Source organism: Nipponia nippon, unplaced genomic scaffold, assembly GCF_047370975.1.
Source record: "Nipponia nippon isolate SJK-2023a ecotype South Korea unplaced genomic scaffold, ASM4737097v1 scaffold_14, whole genome shotgun sequence".
Lineage (NCBI taxonomy): Eukaryota > Metazoa > Chordata > Aves > Pelecaniformes > Threskiornithidae > Nipponia > Nipponia nippon.
This window is the reverse complement of record NW_028262330.1, coordinates 10,992,093-11,014,067: the sequence shown is the minus strand read 5'-3', so window position 1 is coordinate 11,014,067 and position 21,975 is coordinate 10,992,093. Positions and strand designations below refer to the sequence as shown.

The window sequence follows — 21,975 nt, the reverse complement described above, 5'->3', positions numbered from 1 at the left end:
TTTGGAGTATTTCCTAAGTGCCTAAAAGTGATGATACACCCCACGTACTTTGAGAACTGCCCTTTCATCCCAGCACACGTCAACGCAACAAGGTCCTGTTTTCATGTATGTTTTGATTTTAAACCCCTCTGGAGCCTTGGGGATAGTAAAAAACCTGTGTGCTGGGAGAGACCTCGCTGAGCAGGGCGCAGGGAGTGTGCCAAGGTGGCAGGAGGCTCCTCAGCACATCTTGGGGAGCAAAATAACCCAGGGACCAGCAGTTCTGCTGGGCGTCTTTCCGACCACGACCAAGGGAACAGAACCACGACTGTCCCAGCAGGTGATGCACTCATCCTGCACGGTTTGCAGTGGTTCAGTGGGGACAGAAGAGCAGAGCCAGAAGAAAACCCAAGGCCCCTGACTCCATCACAGCTGCTTCGCGAGGTTGCAGGTGTCCTCTGGGAGATGACGGCTGTGTTGTAGGTCCCCCTGGTAACACCTGGATTAAAGTGTTATCTTTATCCAGGAAAACATCTCGGCAGCAGGATGGGTAGGGATGGGAGAAACCCACGGTCTTCATTGTGCCCTCCCAGGGCCATTCCTGCCTCTTATTTTGCTCCAGCCTCAGCCCAATCCATCCTCCATTAGAAGGAATGGCAAGAGTCTCCCTTTAATATGGTGTCAGTTGGACTTGATTTTACATCCAGCAACGCAATGAGTGATTTTCTGTTTTCCTTCCAGACCTCTCTGATCTTTTGCCACTCTCCTTTCAGCTTCCTCAGTCCCGCAGCTTTTCTCGGAGGGTTTGTTTTTTTTTTTAATTTCTATCAGATTCTTGAAATGCATCTTTCTATTTATTGATTTCACCTGACAGCTAAAGGAAGGCAATGCAAGAGGCTCAACTAACTCCAACATGCCCTCGCAGCTCATCAAAGCAAATTTAGAGCCTTGCTAGAGCTGCCAGGGCAGCACAGCCCCTGGGCTAAGGCACTGGCCTCATCGGAGTGACACATCCATCTCTTTAGGCAGCGTTTTTTAATTTATATATACATACATGCTACCGCTTACATCAAGTTATCACTCTTGCCAGAGCATCTTTCTTCTCAATCTCTTGTACACACTGTAATGGTACTTCTGGGAGTGTGGGCTCGAGGGTGCAGGAAAAGCAACTGCTTGTGATAGCAAGTTTTGATTTTTTTAGAAATTTCTGTTGCAGAATCACTACTTAAAATGATCTGGAAGAAAAAGAGAAATGGTGGTGGGAGGAGGAGAAGACAACTTGCTGGCGGCTGCAGTAGCACAGGGAGCAATGCACACTGCTTCGGGGCATGAGGCTGCATCAAGCCCCTGTGCTTGCTGTGCCTCAGTTTCTCCATCCTCCTTGTTTGATAGCTTCGTGCTGGAGAAGGCTCCATCTTTCCCGTGGGACTGCCAGCTGTGTTACATCCACACTCCTGCCCTGTCTTGGAGACAGAAATTCTGGCAGCATTTCTATAGAGAAGCAAGAGGTGAAATAAGCCCCCTCGCCAGTTAATTTTCCCTCTCTGCTCTGTTCTCCTAGCCTTGCCATAGCACCTGTGAGAGAGGCAGAAAACGCCATCAAGAGGGACTAAAGGGCAGGAGAGTGCCAGCGCCCAGCTCAGTCGCTGCTTGGTTTTTCGCGTGGTTGATGGAGGGGGGTCCCTCTCAAGCCTTGAACGCTGCTGGCTCCCAGAGGTGAAAGGAATGTGGTTTTTTCTCCTCTTTCTTTTCTTCCTCCCATACACAAAGGCCAGATAATTTTGCACTAACAAGCCACTTTCATTCTTAACCATGCTGTCACTTCGTGGTGCAAAGGCAGGCCTCAGGACGGGTGTTTGCTGGTGGGAGAGTGGCCGATCCTCCCCATGACCCCATGTTACATTTGTGGGAGCAGATTTGTCCCTTCCTTGCCGGAAAGGCTCTTCCGTGGGATGCAAGGTCCCGCAGCTGACTGCAGAGCTGTTGGGCTCTTTCGGAAAGAGCAGTATTTCTTTGATAGGGTTTTTCCTGCGATGACCTCTTCGGCGGCACGTCCTCAATAACAACACCTGCCACCACAGGAGACTTCCTTTCCCACCACTGCCGCAGGCTGGGGCGCTCCAAACCCCGGCCAAACCCAGGCCATTGAATCTGCAGCAAAACCAAACTGCATCGGGTTTATGCTGACCAGGGCAAAAGTAATGGAGGGCAGGTTTCTTCTTTGAAGCTTGCTCTAAGGTGTTTATTATCGCATTCACGGCAGCTCACCTCGAGCCATGGAGAAATCCCGGTGAGCCTCCTTGGATTCTCCTCTATCTGCCCGGGAGCTTTCCTTCCCCACCATTTCTTTGTGTGTATCCCACTGCTTGGACCTGTAGTTTAGACTTTTGGCTCAGGTAGAAAAGGCACCTGGAGGCTGGAGCAAGGTGTCCCCCAGCCCAGGCTGTCCGGGCAAGGTGTCTTGGGGTGCAGGGGGTAAGCAGTGCCCTTCTGTCTGCTGTGTCTCATAGCCCCGCTGCAACGCGCAGGCTGTGTAATGGAAAGATCCTGATGATAGCTAAAATCACCAGCGCCTTCATGACTTTGTACCTCTGGGAAAGCCCAGCTCTGTGTCAACAGGCTGTGCGGAACTCCGGCTTCGCGTTTCTGCTTCATTCCCATCCTTAATCCAGCAGATAGTTCCCGGCGCACGTGCCCTTTCGGGGCTGCGGCCAGGTCAGTGGGAACGCAGCCAAAGATAAGGGTAAACATCGGCGTGCCAGAGGAGGCGGCTCTGCGGCAGCAGCTCCTCCTTCGCTGCCTCCGTGCTGCTGCAGACGGGTGGGGAGAGCACTAGGGCAGCCCAGCAGCACGCTGGAGGGGTCCAGGGACACAAGCAATGTCCCCGAGCTGTCACTGCCATGCAGATGCCCCAGCCGCAGGTGTTTCTGCATCTCAGGTCTTGGTCGATGGTGATTTTGCACTTCCAGGCTATACCTCTGCCGTGTTTGCTGGGGTGCTTGCAGACCCGCTCTGCTCGCCTCTCCGGCACCGAGCGAAGCTGTGACTGCCCCAGGGATGCTGAGCCTGTGCCCGCATCTCAGCCACCCCCAGTTTGCTGGTGCTGGGACCAGGACATCAGCATTTGGTGAGCAGGGGACTGATCTTTCTCCTTCGCTGCTCATTTGCCTTGCATTGTTCCCAGCTCCAGCACCGAGGAGCTGCGTTGCTGCAAGCTGCATCCCCCTGTGCTGGGCCAAACCTGTTCTCTGCATCCTCCTCCTCCTCAGTTATATTGCAATTGCCATTTCAGGCAGTGCACAAACTGACTTTTCTGCTGCAGATGAGCTTGAGGTAGACCTGGCCATGCACTCAGATGGAGAAGGGTATGCAAGACCCCACAGCCGAGGCGCTGCCCCGACGCAGGGCAGTGCTGACCCTGGCAGCACAGGGTGACACCATCGTTCCTCTCTGCGGCATCGGGCTGGCACACCTGGTTCTGGATGATCTGGATTTCAGTCCCTCTACCCTGGATACCCAGGTTCTGATAGGCTGATTATTTTAAAAAAGTCATACTAGGACTGCCGGGGAGAAGGCACTCATCTTCTGGGGTTATGAGGAGAAGGCACTCATCTTCTGGGGTTATAAGGGGTTATGCCCCCTTAGCACGTGACTGGGGCAGGTTTTACTAAAGGCCAGAAACACGTGGGGCTGATCGCTGTAATTACAGCAACTTTATTTATTACTCTGGGCTGTGATGGCGTGAGGCCTGGTGAAGAGCTGCCCTTGTCTGCCGACTTCAGCCTCCCTTCGGGAGAGAGCTGGGCTAGGTTTATGTGGGAAAGCCTTGCAGCAAGTCCATCCACGCTACTTTTAATGCCTTGCACGCTGCAAAGGAGCCCAGGAGGTCCCGGGCAGGACATGGCTTGGTCCAGCTGGGAGCAGAGCAGCAGGTGGCCTTCACACAGCAAGCTCTCCTTGAGTTTTCTGGACCCAACACCAGCAGCAGCTCCCACCTCTGCAGGAAACACAGCGGCACGGGGCTGCCTGTCCTGCATGAACCAGGCTGTCCCCTCCCAAAATCTCATTTCTGGAACAACCAATTCTTGTTTTCTCACTAATCACCAGCTTCTCTTGCTGCTTTGAGTTGGTGCGACAGCAGCACAAGTCAGCTGAGGTGAAACAGCTGCTTTAAGCCATTTCCCATCCCCTGATGGAGCTGAGGGGGGGGGGTACCCAGTGCAGGCTGGTGCCAGCCACCACCACCATGTATCATTGCATCCATTCTGCCAAGCTGACGTTCCAGAAAGACTCAATGCTTGGGTGTTCAGTCTTGTAAGGAGGGATCCCGTTATGTTATTCTGGTTTCTTGACATAAAGTGATGCTTTCTTCCCCAGAGTCGTACTCTTGCTAAGAACAGGGACATGACAGGTGGCATCTCTGTGGACTCTGATCTCCGGGGTTGAGCCAACACCCTCCTTGCCCTGGGAAATGTAAAGTCAAGCTTCTTAAAGGTGTCATTGTACCATCAATAAAGAGATAGAAAAGCCATAATAAACATGACACCAGAGATCAGTTCCCACACCAGGAGCAGCAGAGGGCTGGGAGACTGTTACTGGTATGTCCTTATGCAACCCCAGCAGTGAAGTGCCGATGTCAAGGCACACCAGGGTGCACCGGGAGCACCGCGTGCGTTGCTGGGACCTGTAACCTCCTGGTGCTCAGCCCCTGCACAGCGTCACCCCCAGCCCAGCCCTCCGAGGCAGTAACAACCCTGCAGCTGGGCCTCTCCCACCCTGGCCGGGTGCTGGGGGTTTGCTGCAGCAGCTCCGAGGGAGGACACAGCCAAACAGTTGCATTACCAAAGTGAAGTCCTGCAAAGCCCACTGGGGCAGGGAAGGGACCACAACCTTTCTACAAGCAGCAGCCCTGAGAGCTACCTCTGGGGCTTTGGCTGGACAGGGGAACGGCCGTCTTGGACACCACTGCTGGGAAGAAAGTACAGACCTGGAAAAGGCCAGATATGAATATGCATGCATAGCCGAAATGCTCCCTTTGAGGAAAGTCTTCCTCCCCTATTAAGTAATTAAATAAAGCCCCAAGCTCTACTAAAATTAAAATAACAGAATCCATTTATTCTGGCAGGGCCCACTGGTGGCTGCTCTTGCCAAAAACATTTTTGTGGTTCTTGTCTTTTCAAGTGGCTCTTTTGCAATAAAACCCAGATGCCATTAGTCCAGGGAGGCCTCCAGGCAACTGTTTACGTCCATGAAAGATGCCCTTTGTAATTAATTAATCTCCCAAAAGCTGTGGTAGCACATTCCCTGTGGCTCCTGGCATGTCCCTGCCCACCGGCCCTGGCAGCAGAGGTACGTGCTCATTCCTAGGCGCTGAAGAAAGCTTTTGTGTCGCAGCCTTGCCACCAAAGGGGTTAATCGCCTCCTTGGAAAGACACAGCAGAGATTTCAACACTTATCAAAACACAAACAGAAGTCAGCTCGCCTTCCTGCTGCCCTTGCCCTGCTGCCGGTTCAGCAGCTCCTGCTCTTGCTCAACAGCAAATTGCAGTTGCAGGAGGCTGCGTTACAGGGGCAGGGATCAGCTGGGGACTGAGCCGGCAGGCGATGGGGAAGGGGGGTACGACCTGGTTCCTGCGCCCCTTTGGGGGTTCAGGTGCTTCTAGATGACACAGTCATTGTGGAGTTTCCAAACCAGAGGGCAACAACACAACACCTGAGAAATGTGGGCTTGGTGCACGTGGGGGAAAAGGTGATTCATGAGATTGCCCTGAGCAAAAAACCATGTGAACAGCTGCACTGCGCCAGAGCACAGAGCCGTCCAGCCCAGTGCCTTCTTCCAGATGGTGGCTGCTATCGGGTATCTACAGAAGTGTACAAAAGTTGGTGGTTTGTAGGGCTCCTTCTCCTGTTATCTCATCCCAGTTGGGGCTTCCCTGCAGCTGAAGTGGCTCTGGACTCTCACATTTCATTGCCACCAACTCATTTCATCGCCACCAACTCATTTCATCGCCACCAACTCATTTCATCCACTGTGAATTTGGCCAGTCTGTTTCTGAACCATTTACACTTTTGGCTTTTGCAGCATCAGGTGATAGCAAATCCCACTGTAGAATTATGCGTCTGCTCAGCAAGGGGCATCCTCATGCTGGTTTTGGACACGTCTCCATCCTTCGTGTCAGCAGCAATTGCCTTTATGTCTTCACATCCTTCAGGATGCGCGAGAGCTCTCTCATACCCCTCAGCTCATTTCTTCTCCAGCCTGAATGTCCCTAATTCATGGAGTTTCCCCCAAACAGAAACCCTCAGCAGAGACCAGCAAAGATTTGGCTTCTCTAGGACCCTGTCTGCTCAGCCTCGGCGTCACATGGTTGCAAATAGAAAGAATTGCTTTAGGAAGGGTCAGTCCTTGCTGCCTCATTTGTAACATAACGACTCAGCCTGGGGTTTGGTTGTTATTGGTATTTTTAGCTGTTGTTGGCTTTTCATTGTTGCTTTTTTGATAGATGAGTTTAATTTTGCTGGCATATTGCACAGGTTTGCAAACCAGATGTTGCTGCTGCGAGACGGTAACAGCAACATGGGCAGGGAGCAGTTCATCATGGCCCATGGGTGTCGCAGCCGCGGTGAGGTCAAAGCCGAGGGGTCAGGGGTGGGGGGGGATGCAGGTCCCTGCTCCTCGGGACCTGGGACTGCAGTTGCCATGAGAACTGCTGGTGGCACAGCGGTGAACCTCGCCAGTGCTGCAGCCACCGCCCATCCATCTCCCATTCCCCCCGGGAACGACCGGACCGTTGGAAGGAGACCAAGCTGTGCAGAGGAAAACTGCTGAGAGCCTGGAAGGAGGGATGGGCTTGTGTAACCAAATGATGATGGTGTGAATCACTGATGTTTTGCCGACGCTGGCTCCTGTCCGGGGGTGATATATGAGGTGATGCAAATGTGAGGGGATGGGATGTGGTGTGGCAGGCAAGGGGGAGCAAGGAGAGGAGCTGAGAGTGCCCAGGAGGAGCAGACGGACGGCCGCTCATATGGCTCCCACGCCTTCCTGGCTTGCCTTGTTTAACACGGAGGAGCTGAGGTTATCCTGTGGCCAAATCCTGCAGTCCCTTAGCAAATGATACCCAACGCCTCGCCCCAGAGGGCTTTGAACTCTCAAGGGGACCGTGGAGCAGGATGGACCCTGGCCCGAGCCCCAGGCCCCTTCCCGCTCCCAGCTGGGAGAGCTTCCCGAAGCAGCCTGCGTGTAGGATTTCTTTGGGTGGAAGAAGGAAATCGCTGAGGTCAGGGGGCTGATATTGCACATTTTTATGTGACATCAGCTTGCTGCCACCTTGAAAATACCAAAAGATAGAGTCTTACATCCTGGCCCCTGAAAATCCCTTGTGCCCTGCAGGAAGGGAGTGTTGTTACTCCAGAAATTCACTGTTATTCCAGGGAATTTAAGCCAATGTGCAGGAAACCCCAGTGTGGGCAGGGAGGAATTTAAAGGGACAGGACATTCCGATTGTAGAGATGTGCTCTGTTTTTACAGTGCCATTTCAAGAAGGGAGGTGAGATCCCCCTCAAGAAGGGGGCCTTAAATAGGCAAAACAGGTTTAGATCTAATTCTAGGTAAATTGGCAGCCAAAGGAAGTGGGAAATCAGGAGTGTGTTTAGATTCTTTGCTGAATCAGAGCCTCCCGACTATCCACGCAAGGAGGAAAGCAAGCTGGGCTGGAGGTGTGAGGCTCTGGAGCATCCTGCCCTTGGTACCCAGGACATCCCCGGAGCACTGCCTCCGCTCAGCTCCCCCCACCCTGCCCAGGGGCATTCGGCACTAACGTGTCCCTCTCTCCTCTCTCAGGGACCTCATGCCCAGGACCCTGGAGGGACAGATCACCATGGAGAAGACCCCCAGCTACTTCGTCACCAAGGAGGCCCCAGCCCGCATCTCCTCCATGTCCAAGGGCACAAAGCTCATCGTGGTGGTGCGGGACCCCGTGACCAGAGCCATCTCGGACTACACCCAGACGCTCTCCAAGAAGCCCGATATCCCCACCTTCGAGAGCCTGACCTTCAAAAACAGGACTACAGGTCTGATCGACACCTCGTGGAGCGCCATCCAGATTGGCATCTACGCCAAGCACCTGGAGAACTGGCTCCTCTACTTCCCCATCGGGCAGATCCTCTTCATCAGCGGGGAGAGGCTGATCAGCGACCCCGCGGGGGAGCTGGGCAGGGTCCAGGACTTTCTGGGCCTCAAGAGGATCATCACCGACAAACACTTCTACTTCAACAAAACCAAGGGGTTCCCGTGCCTGAAGAAGGCAGAAGGCAGCAGCAAACCCCACTGCCTGGGGAAGACGAAAGGCAGGACCCACCCTGACATAGACCAGGAGGTGGTGCAGAGACTGCGGGACTTCTACCGGCCCTTCAACATGAAGTTCTACCAGATGACGGGGCAGGACTTCGGCTGGGACTGAGGCTGAAAAAAATAATTTAAGAAAAGGAAAATATAATATAATATATATTTTTTTTACCTATCAGTAGAGGGGGGAAATACAGAAAAAAAAAATAATACTTGTGCTGAAACATGGTTTGTTCTGATTTTTTGTTCTTTTGACACTGCTTTGTTTTTCTTTCTTCTCTGGGAGATGAGGTGATGTGTCCAACCAGAAAAGGAGGCTGTGAACAGCAGCCTGGTCCTGTTGGCATTGCCTGCAGCTTGGCCACTTCCTTCGCTGGGCCCAAGGTTTAGCACTGTCTCCGTAAGAAAAAAGCAGGCAGAAAGTTTTAGTTGTCTTGAGGTTCACCTCCAGAAGTGACAGGGTGCTTGGGGGAGCTCAGGGCCTTACTGGAAGGTCAGCCAGATTTTGGCTTGCAAATGCCGTTTTAGACCAGACCTCATGACTTTTGACAACGAAACAAAAGAGGCTTAATATCTAATTTGCCTTTCAAAACCTTACCTTAGGGGATTTTTTTTTTTTAATTGCGTGAAACCTTTGGTGAAATTTTTTTAATTCATGCAATTTTTGTTTGACTCCTGCCCCCCCCAAACCAAGCTCTTTTCATCAACCAAACTTATTTTTCATCTTATAGAAGCCAAAACCAATATTCCTTTGTTCTGTTTTGAGACAAAACAATTTTGGTAGCCCAAACTGAAAGAAAACAAATGATTCTTTTGGCTCTCTGATGAAAACTGCCAGGTAGTCAAAAGGCCTCATTCACAGGAGTTGGCTGTAAACCAGCGTTCCCCATTGCCAGCAACGTGCACCCCTTTTGCCACACTGGCAGCATAGCGCTTTTCCAGGGGGGCCCACAGGAAGGGATTTGCGTGGTGGCCAAGGAAGGTCCACACTGAGGTGATGCTCATGGTAAACCTGTCTTGTAGGTGATGGGGACCCACCATCCCACCGCTCGTACACAGGAAGCAAGTTCACAGTGTCTGGTGGATGCCCTTTAAGCCATAATGAAGAATGTTTTAAGTTGGACCAGTCTTAAAAGAAAAACAGTGGAGAAAGGTTTGTTTGGGGAAAAAATGGAACAAAAATCACGTCCAGAAAGGGGAGAGAATGAGGAGAAGATGATGGAAGTTTTCTTGTCCTTTCCTAAAGGAGAACCGAGGGAGATGCAGGAACAAGAGCATTGGTTCTGCAGGGCTTTAAAAATTGTCAGGTAAAACGAATCTCCTGTTTGCAATAACCAGGAGCTTTAAATTCTTTGCTTTGATCCTTATCACCTTTTTTGGCTGGTAGAAATGTCTCAGCAACAGAAATCTATTAGTGAAGCAGGGTCTTGTATTACTGTGGGCTCATTTATCTGCTGGCTCTTTATCGTCAGCATTTTCTGGACTATAGGAGCACCTAATTATCGCTTGGTGCTGTATAAACACAACACGATGATGCTCCCTCTCCTGAGTCTAACTTTAAAAAGCCCCTGACAGGGTAAAACAAAGTGAGGGATTACCTGGTAATCTGGTTAGGAAGAAGCCCGGGGACCAAGCTCGCTGGCTGCCTGCACACCAGCCAAGATCTTAATAAAACCACAGCAGAGCAGAGATTTCAAGGAGTCCAAAGAGAATTGTCTCTGAAATTACAATTTAACCCAAGAGGGAGCCATCTCCTCCTTGGGCCGTCCTGCTTGACAGGTTAGGAAAACAGCCTGGTACCTGCTGAACTTCACGGCAGCAAGTTCCACTGGAGGGGCTGAGCCACGTCCCCTCCTGGCTGCCTGAGCCACCTCCTTCCTACCCAGCCCTGCGTGCCTCCCTCCGTTCCCAGGGATGCAGAGTCCTGGGTCCTTCCTATCCCCTGAAGACAAAAAACCACGTGGTTTTGCATGCAAGGCCCATTTCCCAAGGTAATTAAAATCATTTCATTAGTGTTGTGAGGCCCCAGGACCTTCTCCCACCGTTGTCGCCCCAAAGCCTGACCTGCACTCAGGTTTCCGTGCCCCGGCTGGTGGAGTGGTGGTGATGGGCTGGTGGCATCAAAGCCAGGCTCTGCTCAGCAGTCTGTCCTGGCATGGCATGGCTCAGTGCCACCCTTGCTGCCTCCACTGATACCTTCACCCCCTTCCCACCATTCTTGTTCCAGCATGTCCCATTTTAAGCCCCTTTTTGGCAATGATGTTCTGTACCACATCTGGCTAAACATTTTACGTAATTGCCTTCTGCAAACACCTTACAGCAGAAAGGCTGATGAGGGATCACACAGACCCCCAACAGCCCTTTCTCTTACCTGCCTCCCTTCAGCCCCTCAGTGTTTGTGCAAGAGATGACATGAGAAAATCAGAGATGGTCAAGCAGCTTTGCCTTCCTGGGGTCATGTTGCCCCCCAGCATCTCTGCAGCTCATTGCTAGACCTCAAAGCTCCCAAATCGGAAGAAGTTGGAAGTGTTGGGCTCTCAGTAATGGTCTCCCCAAAGTGCCACTGGAGACAAGGGGAGCAATCTGCTCTCTGCCAGCCAGATCAAGGGGGAATGGGCTTAAGGTGTAGCCAAAAGAATGTGGGTTAATTATTGGGAAAACGTTTCTAACAGCAAGGCTTGTTGGGGCAGGAATGGGAGATGGCCACCATCCCTCCCGCACTGTGCTCTCCCATCCAAGTGCAAAAGCCAAGCTGGCGGCGAGGACAAGGCGTCACTCGCTCACAGGCACAACCGAACAGTGCCAGCCCTACCGAGGCACAAAACCTGAGGTTTTCCAAGCTGAAAAGAAGATTTAAGCATGTCGTTTCTTCGGTATTTCAAGGAGACTTAAGGTTGGGCTAATCTGTACATGCCTTTGACAAGTATAAATATCACTTAAGAGTATGATTTAAAAAAATCAATATAATTATATTGCTATTGTCTCTCATATGGTCACATTCAGACTAGTATAAAGGAGCTTTATAGTGCTCCAGATTGTTCTTCCCATATTGAATTAGCTATAGCAATATAAAGCACCTTCATACAAATGAGTTTCTACAACTGCCACCAAATCACTGTCATTAAATCAGTACAGCTTCAGTGTGTACACAAGACTAACTATCATATGTGCCTTTAAAAAACTCTTCCCAGCACATGGAACTCAGCTACATAGGCATACTTTCTCCAAAATACTTGAATGTTTTCCTTCCACTAATTTCTGAGGGTCTGAATCCCTCGATGCACACCTAGTAAAACTATTTCAGGATCTGAGACTGTAATTGATTTTTTTTTGATCTGGGCCATAAGTATTTTGGAAAATCCCTCCACGTATGAACAACAGCTTTTAAAAAGAGGTCACACAATCAAATTGCTTTGAACTCTAATAACATTTAAGCCTCTAAACTCTTTAGGCTTATTTTAAAATCCAGCCATGAAGTTTAGATTATTTTAACCTAAGAAGAATTGGAAGTAAACTATTGAAAACTGCACCCCTCCTAGGCCTGCAATACTGAGCATGTGTATTAGGAGAGGAAAGCAAAAGTAGCTATAAATAAAACTGAAAGTGAATGTCGTGGTTTAACCCCAGCCAGCAGCTGAGCCCCACCCAGCCGCTCGCTCGCTCCCCCCCCAGTGGGATGGGGGAGAGAATCGGAAAAGTGAGAAAACCGGTGGGTTGAGATAACGACAGTTTAATAGGGAAAGCAAAAGCCGCGCGCACAAGCAAAGCAAAACAAGGAATTAATTCCCTTCTTCCCATCGGCAGGCAGGTGCTCAGCCATTGCCAGGAAAGCAGGGCTCCATCACACGTAACGGTGACTTGGGAAGACAAACACCATCACTCCCAATGTTCCCCCTTTCCTTCTTTTTCCCCAGCTTTACATACTGAGCATGATGCCATACGGTGTGGGATATCCCTGGGGTCAGCTGGGGTCAGGTGTCCCAGCCGTGTCCCCTCCCAGCTCCCTGTGCCCCCCAGCCTCCTCGCTGGTGGGGGGGTGACAGCAGAAAAGGCCTTGACTCAGTGTCAGCACTGCTCAGCAGTAACGAAACCATCCCTGTGTTATCAACGCTGTTTCCAGCACAGATCCAAAACATAGCCCCCCACTAGCTACTGTGAAGAAAATTAACTCTGTCCCAGCCAAAACCAGCACAGTGACCTATAGACTTGATTTTTTTTTAAAAAAAAAAAAAAGCAGAAAAATCAATACATTAACAATGAGAAACTAACTAGGTATATTACAATTCTTCTGGTTTCAATAATCAAATGTGCCATTAGGCACTGATGAAGCTCAGGCTTATATGCCATGCAACTTTTAGATTTTTATAACATGTTTTAAAAGAAAAAAAAAACACACACACCCCTTTCTAAAGCATCCTGTCAACATCAAGCACCAAATTCATCTTTCAGCAGACGGAGATATCTCCTTCAATGCCCATTTGCAGCACTGCACGGGTGCCCCTTGGTCAACAGGCAGTGGCTCTGCAGAGGGTTTGCACGGCACCTTGCCAGCCCAGCCCCACAACCCCAGCGCACAGAAACCACCGTAAGCTTTGATGCAGGGGTGCTGAGCACATGTATATATAAATATATTGCACTTAGTCTGCAAAAATCAGGGGTTTTTCCACTGATGGTGATGTGCTTTGGCACAGGATTGTAGAGGCCAATTCGTGAGATCTCCCTTTAGCCCACTGCAGCAGCTGCTTTCAGCCAAACCCAAACTGTGGGAAGGCTCTTTGCACCCTGCTTCAACTGGCCACACCTGGAAAATTTCAGAGAAACGGATTTTTCTTTACCAGTGCAGTTTGGCAAGACAAAAACTGGCCCCTCTGCTGCTGCGATTTGCATCGCTGCAATTTCTGGAAGGGCAAGGACCGGGCTGCTGCGTCCACGTTGTAGTTGGCGCCGATTTCGTGTCATGAGGAATTTAATCAAATCCTAAGGAAATGTGGCCACCCAATAATTTACACAGTTAAAAGGAATATAAACACCAATGTGCCATGTACGAGACTCTTCTATGTGGTATTCGGGGTGGTCTTTGGGATGCAGCACTAAGAAGTCAAATTTCCAGCAATGATTTGGCCGTGCCTACCCTGCACCGAGTTATTTTGACTAACACTGATCCTCAGCCTCCTTGGTTCTCCCGCATACACACTAGCATACACGATGTTAGATCTCCAGGTTAGGGGAAAAAAAAAAAAAAATCGCCCCTTTTCTTAACCATTAAAAACATTCTTGTTCGTATATAACAGTTTCTGGGTTTTTCTCTCCTCCCTCCCCTTTGCGTGGTGATACTGTCATTCTTCTCCCTTTGGTGCTATTTCAGTATGAAACAGACTGATTTTAATTTAATTTAAGAATGAAAAAGCACACATTTAATAAAGTTTACGGGTACTGAGAGGCTGTGCTCTCTTTTTGCTGGCGGCAGCAACCTGGAAAGGGCGGGCAGGTTTATGAAAAAAGGGGAAAACACAGAATTACCCACTTGTGTCTGCTTTTAGTCTCCTAAACCTAACGCACTCCATGGCAGCCGGGGGGGCTCTGCCTGCTGTGAGCTCCCCAGTGGCATCACTGACATCGTTTCTGCGACCTCTTATCTTCCACTTCATGTTTCTCCAGCAAGCTTAACGTCACGCTCCTTTCTCTAGATTGCAAAAAACCTTGAAAAGTCAGGTCTTCACGGCTCCCCCCGCCATCCGCCCACCCCCTGAGCCATCACTGGCCCTGCCACGTCCCCAGCGTTTTGCCAGCAAGTTTGATGAATTCCTCCTTTCCCCCGACCTGGTAGGAGAGGAACGGACCCAGCTCACGGTGCATTGCGTGAAACCCGAGGTGGAAGCAATTCACCAAGAAATATATACAGCGGAGCGGCCCCCGTATATCAGGTTTTCTGTGTGGTCAAGTAAAGTGATATTCTATTTACTTTTTTAGATGTATAAACAGATTAAGTCCCAGGGAAAATATGCTCCCAAACTTCATAATATTTTATTAAACCGCTGAAGTTTAATATAATCTTTTGGCTTCCACAGAAAAATGTTCCATTTCTTTTCTGAGCACCTTTGATTTTATTTTCTTTTAATTACTGTTATCCGGAGTTAACAATGTGGGTTTTGCACTCCACCCAGCAAGGACTATCCAGATTAGAAGTGGGGAATTTTGCTGAAATACAGAAATATCTATGTGGTGGTAAGGAGTCAATGACGCCTGAGCGGAAAACTCTGGAGAAGCCAATGTGCAGAATGAATTCCCCTCCGCCAGGCAGTAATAAGGCTGCATTCCTCAATTCATAGCATTTATTACCTAAGACATTGGCCAGCCATGGCTTTCGAAAAAAATTATACCTCCTTCATCTTATGCCTGTCCACACCGCTGCGCAGGGGCTGGCGCGCTGCTCGAGCTCGCTCCATCCCGCAGGCAGTGCAGCTCGTTGCTCCGCCGGGAAAGCTCTCATTAATTCAGGTCCGCCGCTGCCCTCAGGCTCAGTACCGCACCGTGTGAACGCAGCTTTGGATGCACTGTCTATCCGGGTGTGAAGTTGCTTGCGAAGGCCAGCACTGTGCTCAGCCTCAAGCGCACCGCTCAGCCGGAGACCTTCCAAATCCAATGACCAAGAAATGCCCTACGGACAGCCCAGCTCACGGTGAAAGCTGCTGGGAGCCAAGCAAAGCTCTTCAAGAAAGACTCAGCACCTGCATTTCAGCATCGTTAAATAGGAATAATAATGGTAATAATAATCTCATGGTTCTTAAGACAACGGTGTAATTTCTGGAGGCCAAATTTGCTGGTGTGAGTGTTACCTGAGGTCCTCAGTGCAGCAGAGGACCTCCAAACACAGCTTATCAGCCACAAGTACGTCTCCCTTGCCAAACCTCTCTGCTGTTTCCTCTCCTGCAACTCAGAACAGTCCTGGTAACAGAGGGTCCTTCTTCACAGATGCACCAGCACCTGGCCTCTGTGAGCTCCTCCATTAACAGCAGGGCAATGGTGATGTTGTAGACAGGATTAGACCTGCTCGGCCACAGTTTCTCCAGCTCATTTCTTTTGTTCTTTCACCAACAGCTGTGATTTAGGGCGTGTGAGCAACATCTAAAGGAAATAACTGAGAGGTATTGGCTGGGGAGCACTTACCTTCCCTTGTACAGGGCTTATGGAACAGAATCAATAGATTTTCTATACTGCTCGCTGCAGGAGACCCCCCCATGGCTGAGCACAGAAGAGATGGCAATGGAGTGAAAAAATTCTCCCAAGAAAGACAAGTTTAAGAGCACAGAGGAAAGTGGCCGCGTGCATCATATCGACAGGGCAAACGCAGTCACGAATCTGATTACCTGCCCCTCCACCCGCCTGCAGCTGCACGCCGCCTCACCTGCAGCTCACTGGGGCTCTGCGGGTGCGAAACAGCCTCAGCGGCTTCCCGGGCCCCATGGCTTTGGGGTGTGCAGAAGGGTTTGTGCTTTGCCCACAGGCTCCCACCGCGGTCAGGGCAGGATCCAGCAAGGCGCAGGGCTGGGCAGGGCTGGTGGAGGCAGAGGAGAGCATCCAGCCTGGGCCCTCCCGAAACATTATCAGTTCAGCAGCGTCACAGGATTTGCTGGATTGCCAGGAGCCATTTCCTACTTGTTTTTTCAATCAGCTCTTCTGACCAAAAGAGCATGTCTGCTAAGCTCAGACAGGATCTGTTGTCCAATGTGAAGCCACAGTCCAAGGACCCCAATTCAGGGGCACATCCTGTCCCACAGACACGCCTCTAGCCGCCTGCCACGGGAATTATAAAGATATAACCAACGGCATCACTACATCATGATTTAAGAAAAAAAATCACTGTGGTTCCCTCTAACTCAAAACCAGTATTGGCCTGAGACCAAACTCCTCCATTTTCCACAATGAGAAGATTCAAGGTTAAATAAAGAAATTATTTCTATGGCTACTAGGCCATGTGAGTTGCTGGCAGGGCTGGGGCTCAGGACACAGCCAGCTCTGCCCTTATAAATTGGATATTGCCCCGTATGTCTCGGTGAGCAAGAGGTGCCATATGAGCTCTCCCTGGCTGGCGGTTACCCCAGCTGGCACAAGCCGTGTCATCCTGAGCAGACACTCGTGTAAGAGTCGCCTGGAAGATGCTGCTGGTGTAGTAATGGACTGCCCGTATACATCATCACATCTGCCATCAGCATCAAATCTGGGCTTTCACTGCCTCAGAAAAGCTTATTAATGGAAGAGGTGACTGATCTCCAGCTGGAGCCCAGCCCTGGACGCAGCACCCCACACCCCTGCATGGCCAGATCCCGACTGCGGATCCCACCTCGGTCAAAGAGAAGCTGCGGCTCGTTTTCCAGGCAGCGCGGGAATGTCCATCCAAAGTCAGAGTCTCACATTTCAACCACCTAAATCCCTCTCAAACGCAATGCGCCCCGGAGCCGGGGAGCTCACGGGGTTCGCGGTGCACGTTGGACCCTCGGCACCGGCGCTCTGGAGGGAAATGCCGCAGAGGAGCCTGCTTTAACGCAACCGCTGCCCGGACACAACTGCTGCCTGGCCGGCCAGACTGGCTGGGGGAATTCATCCTGGTTTGACACCCCATATTTTACCAGCTTTACTAAAGAGAAAATTGTCATATGCTTCTACTTTTCAAGGACCTGAGCTGTCCTTTAGATAGCATCTGCCAGCATAAATATACATGAGGAACAGGATTTTAGTTCCTGAAAAATGTCTAAAAATTGTAAACAATCCTCAAGTCATATGGGGATAAACAGTCAGAATTTCAATATTGTTTACAGCTTTTAAAAAACAACAGTCATTTGAGTTCAGTCAAGCCAAGTATTTTGGATAGATAACTTTTTAAACATTTGGTTTCAATTCTGCCAAACCTTCAGCAAAGAAGCCTCATTTGTGCTATACGTAGCTTACAATTCAAAATGAAAAGTATTATGGACTAGAAAACTGGATGTTTCTATTTCAAAAAAGAAATGGTCTCAGATACTGGACCATCCTGGAAGACCCTTTCAGAAAAAGAAAAGAACAAAATTATTTGGTCAAGAAGTTTATCCAGGCTGGTCTCCCGCTTAAAGTTTCAGTTTTGTTGAATTCGTTGTTTGCTTTGCTCAACAAACAAGAATACTCTGTCAAAAAAAAAAAAAAAATCCTGACAAGTACTGTTTGTCAGCCTGAGAGCAGAAACTTTCCTCCTTGGCCCAATCCTTCCCCCGTCGGCGTGCACTGCAGCGTTCCTCCCTGGCACCGGCCCCCGCTCCCCACACAGACGCTTTGCAACTGGGCAGAGGGGAAAACAGAGTTCTTTAATTTCCTCTTTGCATTAGAGTTCATTACGAAAAATCCAGAGGCCCCTCACTGAGCAAATGGCTGCATTTGCATGTCTTCTGTGGATGTTTAAATTATATTTTCCTGTAGGTTTTTTTTTTTCCTTTTCTCGTGTCTCGTGTCTCATTTTCCTGCACCACTGACACTAGACTCCTCTGCTCACAATTAATTCCTGAAATAATTTTTTTCACTTCTGTCACTATCTATCAGCTGGATGGCTCACAGGAACATAATTTGCTAGTTCTGTTGTTAGGAAATTATCTATTTAAGCTATTTGTTGGTATTAGTGATTACTTAGTCAAGTCACACAGCGGTACTCCCATTGCCAGGCTGGGTAACACATCTCTCGGGAAGAAAGAAGTTGAAAATAGTTACTAACAAACTTTACTGGCTGCATTTTAGATGCTTATCTGCTCCTCCTGAAATGCAACAGATCTGAGGCATGAGCTTATTTCATGAACCAGTATTTATTGTTAACACTTTGCAATCACCAAATTCTACTTTGTGATTGCATTCATGAAAATATTTACAGATCTGGACTTCTTAAAATTTTGTAGTAATCTCTGTAACCATTCCTGGGTACAGCCACCAAAGACCAGGATAAATAATGCAAAGTAAGACCAGGAACAGGAACAGCACCAGTAAGAAATGCAAACACCAAACAGTGCAGCGTCCAGATAGAGGTTTGCAACTGTTTGCCTCAAATCCACTCGTGAAATCCGTGGCTCTGTTTGCCTGGTGGCAGAGGCTCGCTGTTACCGACGGTTTCATGAGAGCAGAATTCAGAGCCCATTACCAAAACTGAAGCCAAGTTTTGTATGAGCCCGTCCTTGGCATCAAATCCTTGCCTCTGAATGCACAAAGAAGGGATTCTGCACTTTCCTTCCTGAATGTCCCAAAAGAAAACAAAATTGGGCACCCACGATGCTGCAAACTGCCCAGCGGGCAGCAAGGGAGCCCTGCGTGAGGCAGCCCTGTCCCTGCCAGCTACGGAATCAACACTTTTATCACCAGATCGGCCTTTGGACAAGAAAATAAGGGTTAACCCCTTCTCCAAGTTTGTGGCTCCTATTAAGATACTTGATTTCCAACACAGAACAGGTGAGAACTAAATCATTTTTCACTGCTATGTAGGGGGTAAATATGGCCCCAAGTAACCAGTTATGGGAATGGGGCTCTGTGGGCTCAGGAAGCCAACTTGTCTATCCTCGACCATGGTGGCCAACTTAGGGTTGCCCTAAACATGCTCCATATCTCAAGCCTGCCTTGGCCTTTTTCTTCCTCTCCCACAGGCTCTGTTTTCCCTTTTGCTTCCCAGCAGCATCCTGCTTCCCTGCCTGAGCACTGGCTATCAGGAAGGCTTCTGCTTGTCTCCATCCCACCAAGGCCCTCAGTAGCTTGTACACGCACCGGGAAAAACCATCACAAACATACTGTTAAGACTGCACAGCCCTTTAGCGATGCCGTTTCCAGACCAGAGCCATGCTGCTAGGCAAGGGCTCATAGAATCATTTAGGTTGGAAAGGACCTTTAAGATCATCAAGTCCAACCATAAACCTAGCACTTCCAAGTCCACCACTAAACCATGTCTCTAAGCACCACATCTACACATCCTTTAAACACCTCCAGGGATGGGGACTCAACCCCTGCCCTGGGCAGCCTGTGCCAGGGCCTGACAGCCCTTTCGGTGAAGAAATTTTTCCTAATATCCAACCTAAATCTCCCCTGGTGCAACTTGAGGCTGTTCTCTCTCATCCTATCGCTTGTTACTGGGGAGAAGAGACCGACCCCCCCTGGCTCCAGCCTCCTTTCAGGCAGTTGCAGAGAGCGATGAGGGCTCCCCTCAGCCTCCTCTTCTCCAGGCTGAGCCCCCCCAGCTCCCCCAGCCGCTCCTCCCCAGCCTTGGGCTCCAGACCCTGCCCCAGCCTCGCTGCCCTGCTCTGGCCACGCTCCAGCCCCTCAATCTTGTAGTGATGGGGAGAGCCTGAGTGCACATTCCCACTCCTTGCAAAGCTGCCCACTGCCTGAGACCGTCCAGGATGCAGATGGGAAAGCAAATTAATTGGCAGTCTGTGGGGCATCACTGATGAACAGCAAGGGAGGCCAGTTCCCCCTTGCCTGGATCTGTTTCCATCTCACAGGCATATTTTGGCTCGTCTTCCTTTATCTGCTAGCTGCAGTGTTAGACTTTTAGGGAGGGGGGATGCAGGAGAAGGGAGAAGGAAAAGTCCCTGAATCAGTAGTCCCCAGCCTGTTCTGCCCTGGGGCGGCAGCACGGGGGCTGAACAACGAGCCAAACAGAACAGCCTACTACTTGTTCTCCTGCAAAGGACCTCAGGGCCTCACAGGCAACATATTACTGCAGAATATAGTTGTTGTCCACTGATCCAGGTTTCCTAGACAGACACAGGCGTGCGTTTGTGCACACACAGGGGTGTTCGTGTGGGAGACTGGAGCATTTTGAGCTTTGGCAAACCCTCCATGCACATCAGAGAGTTACTGCTCTGAAATACAGGGGAGGCAACAAGAAAAAAAAAAAATACTCCCAGATGTTGCACTTGACTTTCTATCAGGCTCTTTGCTACCTGTGTGGCCCTGGCAGAGCACCGGGGCTTCTTGGATGCGAGCTCCCATGCTCCTGCTGGATCCATCCCGAGATAGGGAGCTGGCTGGTGGTCAGAGAGGAGAAGCCAAGCTGCAGCTATTCCCTCCCTCCACTCCCAACCTGTGGGCTGTGCTCCAGTATCTCTGCTGAGAGAAGGAAAGAAGTTTTTTATTAATCAAATGAAATAAAGATTGAAGGGATGAAAGGGAAGGTTCAAGGGAGCTGCAGGTGGGGAGACACTGAGGAACTGGAGTATAGCAGCTGTTTCTGTAAGGCTTGCTCTTGCAGAAGCGCTATTTGTCCTTCCCACCCCTTCTCTGCTCCATCCCCACCTCGGTCTTGGAGCAATGCAACTTTTCCACCTCCTCCTTCCTCCCAGCCCTTCTCCCTCCACGCACACCCACAGCGTCTCTGGGCACTGGCAAGCACCAGCCATCACGCTCGGCATATTGCCTCCTCAGAGCTGCCCGCACACACAGTTAAGAAAAGTGAATAATTCTGTCAGATATGGGTTTTGGGGATTTCCATGCTCAGTCCTTGGCCACCATCCTTTCCTGTACCAACCACCCGAACCCAGAATTAAGCAAATGAATGAGCATAAGAATTATTCTCTGCCTTTGTAATCCCAGTTCCAATTTATCAGCATAAAAACTATCAGTTTCCTTTGGCTACTCCCTGTTGGAAATTCCTTTTCCAAGCTCACCTTCCTTTCCAGCACCACCACACCCATCTCCAACCAGCAATGACACCAAGAATCCTACAACCATCCATACACAGAGGGTGTAGTTCCATCCTCAGGCTTAGATTCAGGCACTTTGCACCACGGTCAATTGGAAACAGAGACACTCAATCATCCTCCTTTTCTTTTTATACTACATCCCACAAGCACTGAAATGCAGCCAAGTTTGGGAGGTATTGGTAGTTTGGTGGACAGCTAATCTCTGTGAAGCGATAAGCAAGCCAACTCAGGAGGATATTGTATTCCAAGGCAACTGAAGCGTATTTCTGTTTTTACATCAAATCCTCTGCTACCTTTTGGCAGAATGCTCTCTATACATAAGGTCTTGTTTCAAGATTCGTGGACTTGGCATCCTTGCGCTCAGGTTAGGTGCTGCAGAACTCCTCCAAGTCTGCAAGGGTTTGTACTTGTGCATCATCCACATCAATTCACATCAAGCACAGCAAGGTCCTCATCACTTCTGACCCCCTCTCCATGCCGTCAAGCGAGGGGCAAGCTAGTGTCCTGCAGCTGGTGGGTCCAGCCAGCCCTTTAGTAGTCACTGCAGCAGTTTCAAGCTGAAAGGTTCAGACTCCAAAGAGCCAGAGCAGACTGTGGATGGAGCTGGCTGGGACTCGGAAGGCAGGGAGAACCTCTCCTCCCAGGGCCCTGCGCTGTATTTCCATGTTGAGCCAGTTGTAATGGGAAATGACAGCTGATGAAAGCTGCTATTCATGGCCCTCTAAACAGTTTGTTACCCCCCCTCCTCATCCCAGCCCCCCGATGAGATTCACTCTGGCTTGAGTCCAAACTCAGAGACCGAAGCAGCTGGAGAACCCACCCCAGCCCCAGTGGCCGGTGCTGGACCAGGACAGGGTTTTTCTGGCTATGCATCACAGCTGCCCGTGGAAAACAGCCGCAGGCTGTGTCCTGCCCCGCTGCCAAGCCGAGGCCCATCCCCAGCTCTCC

At 50.0% G+C, this 21,975-nt stretch overlaps 1 protein-coding gene across 1 annotated transcript in view; it reads left to right on the top strand.

Annotated features, from left to right (window-relative positions):
• Window positions 1-9,215, top strand: part of LOC104021321 (heparan sulfate glucosamine 3-O-sulfotransferase 3A1) — a 37,010-nt gene extending 27,795 nt beyond the window's left edge. Inside the window, exon 2 of the mRNA XM_087751143.1 lies at window positions 7,823-9,215. Within this exon, the coding sequence (XP_087607269.1) occupies window positions 7,823-8,441 (619 nt within the window). The 3' untranslated portion in view covers window positions 8,442-9,215. The remainder of the gene's footprint in view (window positions 1-7,822) is intronic.
• Window positions 9,216-21,975: the final 12,760 nt, after the last annotated feature.